The sequence below is a fragment of the Cottoperca gobio genome, unplaced genomic scaffold, assembly GCF_900634415.1.
Source record: "Cottoperca gobio unplaced genomic scaffold, fCotGob3.1 fCotGob3_295arrow_ctg1, whole genome shotgun sequence".
Lineage (NCBI taxonomy): Eukaryota > Metazoa > Chordata > Actinopteri > Perciformes > Bovichtidae > Cottoperca > Cottoperca gobio.
The window spans coordinates 17501-30000 of record NW_021166904.1 but is presented as its reverse complement, the minus strand read 5'-3'; the positions used below and the strand labels follow the sequence as shown (position 1 = coordinate 30000).

The following is a 12500-nucleotide window of genomic DNA, read 5'->3' as shown; positions in this document are numbered from 1 at the left end:
AGCCGATCCGGGTCTGTCCTGCCGTACGAGGCCGAAGATCCGCCGCTTTCCTGCGGGCTGGAAGAAGAAGAAGAACCGCTCACCGGAGGATCCGACACAGAGACAGAGACGGAGAAGCTGCGGAGCCGCAGAGACGACGGACCGACTGCTCGTTTCCGACTCCGCCTGCTTCCCCCGGAGGAGGGGGAGGAAAGAGAGGGGGAGGACTAAAGGGAGGAAAGAGGGGGGGAGAAGATGAGACTTATTTTTAAGTTTAAACCTGTTGATAATTGTTTTAATATTTGACCTTCTTTGGTATTTAGAAATACATTGAGCTCGTGAACTTCTGAACAACAAGAATCAGAGTTTAAAGTACGTTTGTGCTTTTCTAATATAATAATTATACATATAAAGAATTATTATGTCTCCCTCGTCTCTGTTTATTGTTTTGTCACTACTTGTTGGCGGAAATGAATGTGTTCATTTATTCTGCTCCACCCTGTTTAGCTCACCGTGAGGCCTTCTGGACTTTAGGGTGTCTTAAGATCTGAAGAGGGCGGGACGCAAGTTAAAACCAAAGAACACAAGCTCTGAAGTCAAAAGGAAGTTGATGTATGATTGTTCAAATATTATAAAGATTCAAATGAAAATGAAAACTGCCGAAATACATGAATATTATATTATATATAATAATAATAATACATTTTATTTGTGAAGGGCCTTTCATGGCTAAAAGCAATCTCAACAGAATACAAGACAACACAAGGTTTTAAGAAAAGGCTTTTTTTAAAAGAAAGATTTTTAGGCTCTTATTAATAGATATATAAATATATCTATTTATATATATGTATATTTATATATATATATATATATTTAAAGTGCAGAGATACACGTAATATACAACAAAGCTGTTAAATAATCTAAATCATGGTTTATAGTCTGAACAGAAACATTTCAAATCTGGATGTTTGTAGTTTTGACGATAATTTTAAGCAGCATTTGTCTTTTTATAAAACTACAGCCGTAACCCTTTAAATGTCCCCTGAGTCAAAGGTTTATATATATATATATATATATATATATATATATATATATATATATATATATATATATATATATATATATATATATATATACATATATATAATATATATATATAAATATAATATATAATATACATATAATATAATATATATAATATACATATATAATACAATATATATAATATACATATATAATACAATATATATATAATATATATATATAATATATATATATAATATATATATATATATATATTATATATATAATAACATGTAGGTAATAACATGTGAAAGAGATTAAATATCAAAAGCAGAGAAGTTTTATTTCCAGTGATTTATACTGTATACACACAAATGTTTTGAATAAGTTTGTTTACTTAAATTCTGTTTAACCTTCATCAGTTAAAAGAATAATTGTAATTAACATATGAAACAGACTCCGACCAAGTTTCTTTTTTATTTTTATGAATATAAAAAGACATAAAATTAACTTTATAAAAAAACAATCCCTTCAGACTAAAATTCTTTAAATCATTAAAATAAAGAAATTTAAACATTAATTCAGAATTTTGTTCTGATTGGCTCAAACATTCTGAAATCTTTAGCATAGAAAACATTTAAACAAAAAAATGTATTCATTCAAAGCTCGTTAACATGAATCCAGTGTCCATTAAGTTTTCATATTTAATCAAACACGCGATTACATGACCTGAAGCTCGAAAGGAGCAGGAAACTGATTCTTCTTCTGTGGTTTCTGACCGTCCAATGAAAGCCTCTAAAAGACATGTTTTAATGTTTTGTTTAATTTGGGGCGATTCAATTCATCTGAAACTATTTCAATAACTGATTGATCAAATATTGATAATCAATTAATTATTTCAGTCATTTATCAAACATACATTTGTCTCCAGTAAATCACAGAAAACTGAATAATTTCAAGACTCACAGGAAGTTCAGAAACAGAAGAAGAACAAAGTTGGAGGCACAGAACAGAAACACGCCTGAAGCTGCAGTTTAAACACGGCAGAGGAAGTGAAGGCAGTCTGGTGCAGAGCGTCACGTTACATTTTAAAGCAGAAGATTATTAGATGTATCTTTTCAACTTTCAGTTACCATGGCAACAAGGTCTTCAGAAGGTCATCGAACTGGAAAGGAAGTGAAGAAGAAGAAGGCACGTCGGACTGAAGAAACTTGGTTAGGTAACACGTTTAGACCCCCGCCCCCATGTGGGTACAGACCCTGCACGTTTAGACTCCACCCCTTTATGTTTAGACTCCACCCCTTTGTGTTTAGATCCCCCCCCTGCACGTGTGGCTTCAGTAGCTGAATTTGACCTTCTCGATGTCAGAGATCAGAGTCCTCGCCAGGTAGATCCCCACCATCTGCCCACAGAGGAACAAGTAAAGCATTAACACAGTAGGACTTTGTATTGAAATGTGAACACCACCTACATTTTTAATACCTCTATGAGGAAAGTTCATTAAGTGTTTGTGAAGTAGCAGCAGTGTGCAGAGGGTTTCCTACCTGCAGCAGAGAAATGACGATGAAGACGATGGCCACGGTGTACAGATTTCCAGGTAGCCAGTCCTCCAGCGCAGAGATGCATCCTTTAGTGTAGATGTGTTCGCTCCACTCTGTCTGCACACAGATCAAATGTTAAACCTCCATCTGGATATTGATCTGACACTGAGGGTTTAATATAAGCCTTTAAACTTGTAAATCTGTTACTAAAGCGAAGCGTGTTCCCGTAGACACGCCTACTCCAACATGCTCGCCTCCTTTGCACAACAAGTCCGTGATTATTATTTATTGTGTTTCAATCCGTCATCCAATAAGAATCATCATTCGTTGTGAAAATTGACAACACGAGCCCAAACTAATATAAATACGCAGGTTAAGGACTTGGGGCGCAAATGCCTTCTCAAACAGGAAGTTACATTTAAAGAACAGGAAGTGACCTCACCTCGGGTTTCTTTCTCACGTCGTAGCCACACTGAGTGTTCACCACCGAGTCCTGAAACCAAAACAACCTGTTCACTTCAACGGGACCGCACCAGGCAGCTTTAAATGTAAATCTACTATATTATGTAATCTGATGACATACATTTATATTATTATTAGGGCTGTCGAATTAACGCGTTAATTTCGATTAATTAACCACAGAAAAAATAACGTGTTAAAAATATTAACGCAGATTAATCGCGCTCCTAGATGCCCCTGACTTTTGGTCCGACAGCACGGAACTCTGACAGCCCTAAAGTCTGTTTTCAGCCTCAAATCTGCTGACTTGCTCCTTTTCTGTTTTATATTAAAATGACAGAAGAAGACATTTTTCACTATTTTCTGACATTTTATAAAACAAATAAATTAGAGAATAATCTGCAGATTCATCCGTACTGCAGATAAACTTTAGCAGCATTGATCAGTGATGAACTCACAGAAGGATCAGCGTTGCAGCAGGAGAAAGGAACCCCACACTTCTCTCTGCTGCGATGAGTCCCGTTACAGCTAAAATATACATTCAGATCCCAGTCGTTCGGTTCCTGAGCTCCGCAGCAGTGGTTCTGTTAGAAGAAGAAGATAACAAAGGTTTAACTAAAGGTTCCTGCAGAAGTTCTGTTAGAAGAACCATACTAAAAGGTATCTGAAAGCCTTCACAGTAACGAGTTACCATCCTCTGCAGAGAGTCGATGAGGTTTTGAAGGTCAATGTCGTCTCTGTACGCTTTGACGTTTGCCAGGAAGAAGTTGTTGATCCACTCTCTGACCTGACTCTGAAAAACCACCGCCAGCACCGCCACCGTCAGCTCCAGGACAAAGATGAAGCCGATTACACCAGAAAACTGACCCAAAAACATGAGAACGGGCTTAGCGTAAACATTTACCATACAGACTCAAGCAGACAGATGTTTTTAACTCACAAACTTGAGCAGACAGATGTTTTCTCTTAGAGCTCCCACACAGCCGGCAAAGCCCAGGATGAAGGTGACTCCGCCAACCACCAGAACTAACCAGACAGGGTCGAAACCATGCAGCCGGGTCACCTGGGTCAGATCCAACAGGACTCCCTGTAAACCATAACAGTACAAGAGGTCTGACTTTTAGATTTTAATATGATGTGATAATTACATATGATCTGATATGTGTAAAATTACTTTAAAATATAAAAGATATTATTCTTATTATAAAAAGAAATGATAACAATTACGAACTACATGGGGTTCGTACATGTATACATACATCTATTTTAAATGAAAGAGATGAATACAGTTTAATTTATTTTATGGTTGATGTGATTATTTCTGAGTGTTTCTTCACCTTTTCACTCCACGCCCAGAAACCAACGGCAATAAAAGCGACTCCAGCCAGCTGCAACACAAACACAGACACACACCAGAGGTTAGTCAGATGCAAGAAAGAAAGACTTCCTGCTCAATCAACCACACAGGAAGACACTGACATCACTTCCTGTTTATTGACGAGCAGACAGGAAACAGCTTTGCAAGAAAACACGGCTCTGTGTCAGGTGTACATGTGTACATGTATACAGGTGTACATGTGTACATGTGTACATGTATACAGGTGTACATGTATACATGTGTACAGGTGTACATGTATACAGGTGTACATGTGTACAGGTGTAACTCACCCAGAAGATGATGTTGTAGCTGAACATGAGGTATTTGTAGCAGCAGCTGACCTCAGCACTGTCATATCGATAGTAATACATCTGTCAGAGTAACAACAAACAGCAGTTATTTTCTCTTATTTACATTTACTATGTCATGTAACACATCACCAGTAAAGTGTTTGTTGTTTTCATTTCTTTCTTTCACACCACTTCCACCAGTGTGTCACCAGAAAGTAACGCATGAAAGAGCCTGGGACCCACTGGTGCTAATCCGCTCTCACGATCCCGGGGGAAGACAGACAGGCAGGCTTCCTTTACTTCTTAGATAACATGGCGAACAGTATGAACACACACAAGTTGAATTGCAAAAGAACATTCATTGTATGTTGGAGAAAAACATACAACTGAGCTGAGACTGTAGTACAGATTTATGAGCTGAGAGAACTTGACACTTGCTTTCTGATGATGTGCAACACTTCTATGTGGTGTTCACTATTCACCTCCCACATAAAACAAACTTCAACCTTCTTTCATCTACGTAACATCGCAAACATAAGACACATCCTGTCTCAAAATGATGCAGAAAAACTAGTCCATGCATTTGTTACTTCAAGGCTGGATTACTGCAACTCATTGTTATCAGGTTGTCCCAAAAAGTGGCTTAAGACTCTTCAGTTGATCCAAAATGCAGCGGCACGTGTATTGACTAGAACAAGGAAACGGGATCATATTACTCCTGTATTAGCTGCTCTGCACTGGCTCCCGGTAAAATACAGAATAGAATTCAAAATCCTTCTCCTGACTTACAAAGCAATTAATGGTCAGGCTCCAGCATATCTTAAAGATCTCATAGTACCTTATAAACCAACTAGAGCATTACGCTCCCAGACTGCAGGGTTACTTGTGGTTCCTAGAGTCTCTAAGAGCACAATGGGAGCCAGAGCCTTCAGCTATCAAGCTCCTCCCAGTGGAACCAGCTTCCAGTTTGTGTTCGGGAGGCAGACACCCTCTCCACATTTAAGAGCAGGCTAAAGACTTTCCTTTTTGATAAAGCTTATAGTTAGGGCTGGCTCAGGTTTGCCCTGGATCAGCCCCTAGTTATGCTGCTATAGGCTTAGATTGCCGGGGGACACCTCCCTGCTCTCTTCCTTCTCTTCCTCTCTCCTCCCCTCCCTCTCTTCCCCTCCCTCTCTATCTGTATGCATTTATGTAAATGTTTGTTACTAACTCATCATCCGGGGCATCATCCCCGGAGTGTCTGTCTCTCATGTGACAGGTTGCCACTGATAAAGTTTACGTCAGGATCAGGAATCGTGGCTGCGCCTGCTGCGCCTGCTGCGCCTGCTGCGCCTGCTGCGCCTGCTGCGCCTGCTGCGCCTGCTGCGCCTGCTGCGCCTGCTGCGCCTGCTGCGCCTGCTGGACACTGGGAAGCCTTTTTGACATTATCCTGGATTCATCCAAACTTTCTCTTTTTCAACACAACATAATTTCTGTCAAATGTTGTATTTGTACTATGTTGTTTATCCTGTACACACGACATCTATTGCACGTCTGTCCGTCCTGGGAGAGGGATCCCTCCTCAGTTGCTCTCCCTGAGGTTTCTTCCATTTTTCCCCCTTTAATTATGGGGTTTCTTTTAGGAAGTGTTTCCTTGTGCGATGCGAGGGTCTAATGACAGAGGGTGTCGTATCCTGTACAGTCTGTAAAGCACACTGAGACAAATGTATAATTTGTGATATTGGGCTATACAAATAAATTTGATTTGATGATTTAAAAAATATAATTATTATTCCAACACATTCAAAAGTATTACAAGAACATTATTTGTGTTTACTTGGAAGGCTTTAACACTAAACTGTATATCCCGGAACATTAACGGAAGCTAATCTGTCTGTAACTCCGGATGTAAATTCACTAGTTAGACGCTTTTCTGTTTTCGGCCTCTTTCTGGTAAATCCCGGAGAGGCCGATCAATTCGTACGGTACCGAATACCGACCGTTAATGCGCCGGTAAGGACCGTTAAGGGTTGGTAAGGACCGTTGATGATAAAGCTCCTGAAGAGTTTCAGTTTGTTCAGAGCTAACAGGCTAATGCTAACTGTAAACTAAAAGAGGAGTGACCGGAAACAGAGTTAGTCTTACCTCAGACTTCAGATCAGCTTTAATAAAACACACGTGTATATATTTCTATGTATTTGTATTAATATAAACTAACTTAATGGTTACATTTAGTGAAACTAACACACCCTGCTGCTGATAACGGGAATTCTTCTGCTGGCTCCGCCAGAAACAAAAACACTGCTCCTCTTCTTTGGTAGATATTTGGGGCCGAGTGAACGCAGGAGCGGTGCACTGCTGCCCCCCTCCCCCCCATAGGCCAAGTGTAGTACTGCAGGCCGTGCAGGGGAAGAGGGTCAATATTTAACTAATTGATATGAGACCCCCCCCCCCCCATTACTCACATTAAGACAATTATTATTATCCTTAATTCATTTAGGGGACATTTGCAGACACAAATACACAATGTTAGTAAAAAATAAACCTCTAAATGTGGATTTTGGCACTTGTTAATAATAATGATAATTTATCTTTTTCTGTCCCACGGACCATATGGGATGAATGAATGAACAAGTGAATGAATGAATGATTGAATAAACGAATGAACTTGATGCATGAATGACTGACTGAGAATGAATAAATGAGGATCTAAGGATTAAGGAGATGGATAAATTCAGGAAACTTATATTTTTTTCAAAGAAAGGTGTTTAAATTTCTCACAGTACACCACAGAGTCTTACACATCCATTAATATGTATATATGTATATGTATATATATATATATATATATATATATATATATATATATGTATATATATATATACATATATATACATATATATATATACATATATATGTATATATATATATATACGTATATACATATATACATATATACATATATACATATATATATATATACATATATATATATATATGTATATACATATATACATATATATATATATATATATGTGTATATATATATGTGTATATATATATATGTATATATATATATATAAAGTGACTCACAGGTTGCCATGGCAGCCGAATGAATGAATCTCCTGTTGTTACCATGGAGACTGTGACCCGATGTTCCCGTCACCATGGTGATGGAACAGATTCTGGGTCACTCTGAAGAAAACAAACAAACGTTTATCGTGTTGCATTAAAGATTCTTTATTTTATTTATATATATATATATATAAAAGTAACCTTATTCTTTCATAACCTCTGCCAACAGAGCCAAATATAATATATATAAATATAATTTATATTGAATGTTTGTGTGTGTGTGTGTGTTACCGTGACGACTCCTCTCAAGCATCCCATCACCGTCTCCATGGAAACAGGGCCAGTAATGTGGCACACTTTTAAACGCTTTTTCTTTTTGTTCACAGACAGTTCCTTCAGTATACACATATATATATGTGTATACACATATATATATATGTATACATATATATATATATATATATATATATATATATATATATATATATATGTATACACATACACGGCCCGTCCAAAGAAAAGTCACCACCTGGATTTAACTCAGCAGATCAGTCAGAGCTTCCATTGGATAATTATTGCAGTGATTAATATGTTTCTGCTGGCAACACGTTGTTTAACCCGAGCTGATGCGGTGAGGAACTTCTCATTTCTTAAACAACCATGTGTGAAGACACACACACACACACACCCTGTGGTCGTGGAAAGATGTGAATCAGTTTCAGAAGGGTGAAAGTATTGTTCTGCATCAAGCAAAGAAAACTACTAAGCAGATTTCTGAAACTACTAGAATCAGGTTAAGAAGTGTCCAACGCATTATTAAACCTGAAGGATAGTGGTGAACCATCGTCTTCAGGAAGAAATGTGGTCGTAAAGAAACTGTTGAATGATGGTGATCGGAGATCGCTTAAACGTTTGGTGGAATCATATCGTAAGAAATCAACAGCAGAACTCACGGCTGTGTTTAATAGTGAAAGTAAGAATATTTCCACAGCGTGACGAGAACTGAAGGACTCAACAGCTGTGAAGCCGTAAGAAAACTGATCAGTGAGGCTGATCGGAACAAAGGCTACTGGATCAGCCCCTAGTTATGCTGCTATTGGCTTAGACTGCCGGGGGACACCTCTCTCCTCTCATCCTCTGGATCATGACTTGTGGCTTCAAGGCTCGGGGCTGTCCCCGTCTTTCTGCTTGACGCCCACTGCTACTACTATTATTATTAGTCATATTCTTAGAGATGCTTTTATTTAAACTTGGGACTTCCTTGTGACTTAGTAAAACAATGACTTGGTCCCACCGTTCAAAAGAGTACCTACTGTATATGTTGTATATGTATGCATTGTCCTCAGGTGGTCTCGGACGTGTCCTCTTACCTGTGCTGGTCCAGCGTCTCGGCGGTCTTCCAGTCAGGTAAGGTGCTGGCACACAGCATCACCATGGAGATGACCACGAACAGCATCGACACCGAGGCGAGGACCTGAGCCAGCAGCGAGGATGTGGGCTCCTCAAACATCTTCCTTATCGTCTCCAGCCAGCGGCTCCCGAACTCCTCTGGGCCCTGTGGCCCCTCCTCAGGGAAGAAGTGGACGAAGCAGTTGGACATGCGGTCGTTGAGGCGTCGCTGGCAGCACGGCTGCAGGTCGGAGCTCTCCAGACCCCAGTACAGCATCTCGTTATAGAAGGACAGCTCGCACATGTCTGGCACAAAACGCAGCGTCCCGTGCTGCAGATACAGCATGATGAAGCTGAAGGCTTCTGAGTGTCGGTCGAAGAAAAACTCGTTCCTGTCGCAGTCGTAGTCATCGCAGAGCTCCAACAGCTCACTCTCTGACACACAGCGATGCAGCCGGCTCAGCCTGCTGAGAGGGAGACTCTTCATCAGCTCCGCCGGGAAGGAAAACCTGCGACCACCGACATTCAGGGTGCAAAGACTTCCAAACTTCATCTCAATTTACTTTAAAATCACAGACTGCTTCCAAACTTGATCTTCTGTGATAATTGCATCTTTTTCCTTATTAAAGCGTCAAACTGTTTCTGAACATCCTGACGTGACTGTTAAAAGCTGAAGCTGCTTTGACATCATCCTTCTTTAATGAAACCACCGGCTGCTGCATCCAAACACATGTTGCTTTTGTTAAAAATGTTCCAGACTCCATCTGCTGCTTCCACGTTACTGTCACAGGAAATCAGCTCCCAAACTCCATCTTCTGTGAAAACGTGCTGTTTCCATACTACATCTTGTTTTCAAACGTTTCCATCAGCAGCTCTTCTGTCTTATAATCTTTTGAAAAACTTATTTGGCGCTGACTGAAATAAAAATGTCTCTACAGTGTAAGTGACCTATTGAATTAAATGGTTCTCTCTCCATTATTGAACATTTACAGTTTAACACTGAAAGTATTGTGTGACAGATTGAACGTGTCGTCTGTGATTGAACAGCTTGTGTTTAAAAACTCACCGGATCTCAGCGAGAAGACGTCAAACAAACAGCAGAGATTTGTTTCTGCCTGGATCCTCTTCTGCTTTGTGTCTCTGAGTCTGAAGATTAGCAGCTCCTCCTCCCCCTCTCCTCCTCTCCTCTCCTCTCATCCTCTCTCCTCTCCTCTCATCCGCTCCTCCTCTCATCCTCCTCTCTTCTCCTCCTCCTATGCTCTCTCCTCTCCTCCCCCTCTCCTCCTCCCCCTCTCCTCTCATCCTCTCTCTCCTCCTCCTCTCCTCTCACCCTCTCTCTCCTCCTCCTCTTATGCTCTCTCCTCCCCCTCTCCTCCTCCCCCTCTCCTCTCATCCTCTCTCTCCTCCTCTCCTGTCCTCTCCTCCTCCTCTTCTCCTCTTATGCTCTCTCCTCTCCTCCTCGTATGCTCTCTCCTCCCCCTCTCCTCCTCCCCCTCTCCTCTCCTCCTCTCTCCTCCTCCTCTCCTGTCCTCTCCTCTCCTCCTCTTATGCTTTCTCCTCTCATCCTCTCCTCTCCTCTCATCCGCTCCTCCTCTCATCCTCCTCTCCTCCTCTTAGAAAAAAGTGCAAAAAGGAAACACATTAAAGCTCAGTGTGCTGCTCTGTCATGCACACTCGTCTAAGCCAGATACCTGGCATCTCATCTTGGATGCAAGTTCATCAATGTTTGGGGTCAGGCTTTAAGTTGAGGAAATCCTCAGGATTGAGTGAAGGTGTTCATCAGTAAAACGAGTGTGATGTTTTGTTTATCTTCATCAAAGAGAACAGTTGTTCACACAGGTATGTGCTGCCAGACATAGAGAGCATTTGGGCAGCTTGGGTACGCAGCTGGGGCATTGTGTCCAGGATGAAACGTGGAAACTGTGCAGCGCCCACAGAGACATACGTTGCCTTGAATGAGTCACTACATTGGAGTTCAATCAGCACCATTTGTATGTTGGTTGGTGCGCTTTCCACGTCAGCTGCAAATGGGTTACTGAGCAGTTCAAACCTGCTTTTTTGGGATCATAGTCGGCAAATCGCCGTGTGAAGTTTTTCAGCAAATTGGTGAATGAAGCCACTGACAGAACTGAGGATACCTGTATGATCAGCGACCATCTATTGGACATCCACACTGGGGAGGAAGCTGTATGTACACCAGTAAGTATACAGACTGTACGTCATCTGTACATATATATATATATATATATATATATATATATGTACTGAATACTTGGAAACACTGTCACGCTGTTACGGTAAGCGCGTCATTTCCGGTTGTTAATGTTTCTGTGTTGCTGGTAGCATACTTCGGCAGCTCCAGCTCGACCCAGTTAATATTGTTATATTCTTGATCACATCGGCTAATTACCTGTCATCTATCTAAACCTATACTTGTACTTCCTAAGCACTTACAACTCTCTCCTTATCCTCCTTCTCTTAGCGACTCTTGCTAAATCCTCAATTCTTTACGCTCCGTTCGGCTCTGCTAACGTTAGATAGTGTAGCTCGGCAGCTAGCGATGGCATCTCCCTCTTCTGCTCTCTCCTGCTCGGTGTGTTTCATGTTTAGCTATTGCTCTGCCTCCTTTAGTGATAATGGTACGTGTATTAAATGTAGTTTATATGCAGGGTTGGAGGCGAGTTTTAGAGGGATAGATGAGAGGCTCCGCACCATGGTTAGTCAGCGGTTAGCAAGTGTAGCTATTAGCAAGCCCTCTATAGCCGGTGCGGGCCGACCAGTGGTATCTCCTGTTAGCCGTCCCCCGGCGGGGCCCAAACAGCCGGGAGACTGGGTGACTGTCCGAAAGAAGTGTTATCAGAAGCCCACGGTTCACCACCAACTGCTTGCTGTTTCTAACAGATTCTCCCCACTCAGTGAAACACCAGCTGAGAAGCCAACTCTGGTTATCGGTCACTCAATTTTGAAATACGTTCATTTTGAGACACCAGCGACGACAGTCACGTGCATTCCTGGGGCCAGAGCGGGCGACATAGAAGCACATTTGAAACTGCTGGCTAAGGCTAAAAGTAAATACAGTAAGATTGTTATTCACGTCGGCGGTAATGACACGCGATTGCGTCAATCGGAGTGTACTAAAGTAAAAATAAAATTCTAATTATTAGAGACAAAATTAATCTCCTCCTGACCTCAATTGGTAATGACTTAACTTCAACTGTTGGAATTTTAAAAACATCTGTAACTCCTGAAATATATCTAGACTGTTTTACTCCAATCCAACCTTAACCAACTAACTTCAACAATCTCATCGTCTAAGCCATCAATCTGTCTTTTAGACCCGATTCCAACTAAACTGTTTAAAGAAGTTTTACCCTTAATTAACACCTC

General features: G+C 40.7%; 3 protein-coding genes across 5 annotated transcripts in view; all 3 read right to left on the bottom strand.

Annotated features, from left to right (window-relative positions):
• Positions 1 to 435, bottom strand: part of LOC115005373 (E3 ubiquitin-protein ligase parkin-like) — a 5973-nt gene extending 5538 nt beyond the window's left edge. The window contains exon 1 of the mRNA XM_029427168.1: positions 1 to 435. This exon is cut by the window's left edge and continues 461 nt beyond it. The gene's annotated coding sequence lies outside the window, so the exon portion shown is untranslated.
• Positions 436 to 1460: 1025 nt separating this feature from the next.
• tspan14 (tetraspanin 14) lies at positions 1461 to 6961 on the bottom strand. Of its 3 annotated transcripts, none has more exons than XM_029427177.1 (9): positions 6795 to 6961; positions 4671 to 4751; positions 4340 to 4390; positions 3943 to 4089; positions 3694 to 3864; positions 3461 to 3586; positions 2986 to 3036; positions 2547 to 2656; positions 1461 to 2404 (listed from the first exon to the last, which is right to left on the bottom strand). In XM_029427177.1, exons 2-9 carry the CDS (start codon positions 4749 to 4751, stop codon positions 2374 to 2376), a joined length of 768 nt encoding a protein of 255 aa, XP_029283037.1. In that variant the 5' UTR covers positions 6795 to 6961; the 3' UTR covers positions 1461 to 2373. The 3 variants fall into 3 exon arrangements, with proteins under 3 accessions (XP_029283037.1, XP_029283035.1, XP_029283036.1); XM_029427175.1 differs by having other exon boundaries at positions 2547 to 2660; positions 6795 to 6958; XM_029427176.1 differs by having other exon boundaries at positions 2547 to 2660; positions 6899 to 6917.
• An 819-nt stretch (positions 6962 to 7780) lies between these two features.
• On the bottom strand, positions 7781 to 10283 carry LOC115005372 (potassium voltage-gated channel subfamily G member 3-like). The gene is made up of 3 exons (XM_029427167.1): positions 10180 to 10283; positions 9095 to 10028; positions 7781 to 7844 (listed from the first exon to the last, which is right to left on the bottom strand). The coding sequence occupies exons 2-3, from the start codon at positions 9664 to 9666 to the stop codon at positions 7781 to 7783; spliced, it is 636 nt and encodes a 211-aa protein (XP_029283027.1). The 5' UTR covers positions 9667 to 10028; positions 10180 to 10283.
• Between the last annotated feature and the right edge of the window lie 2217 nt (positions 10284 to 12500).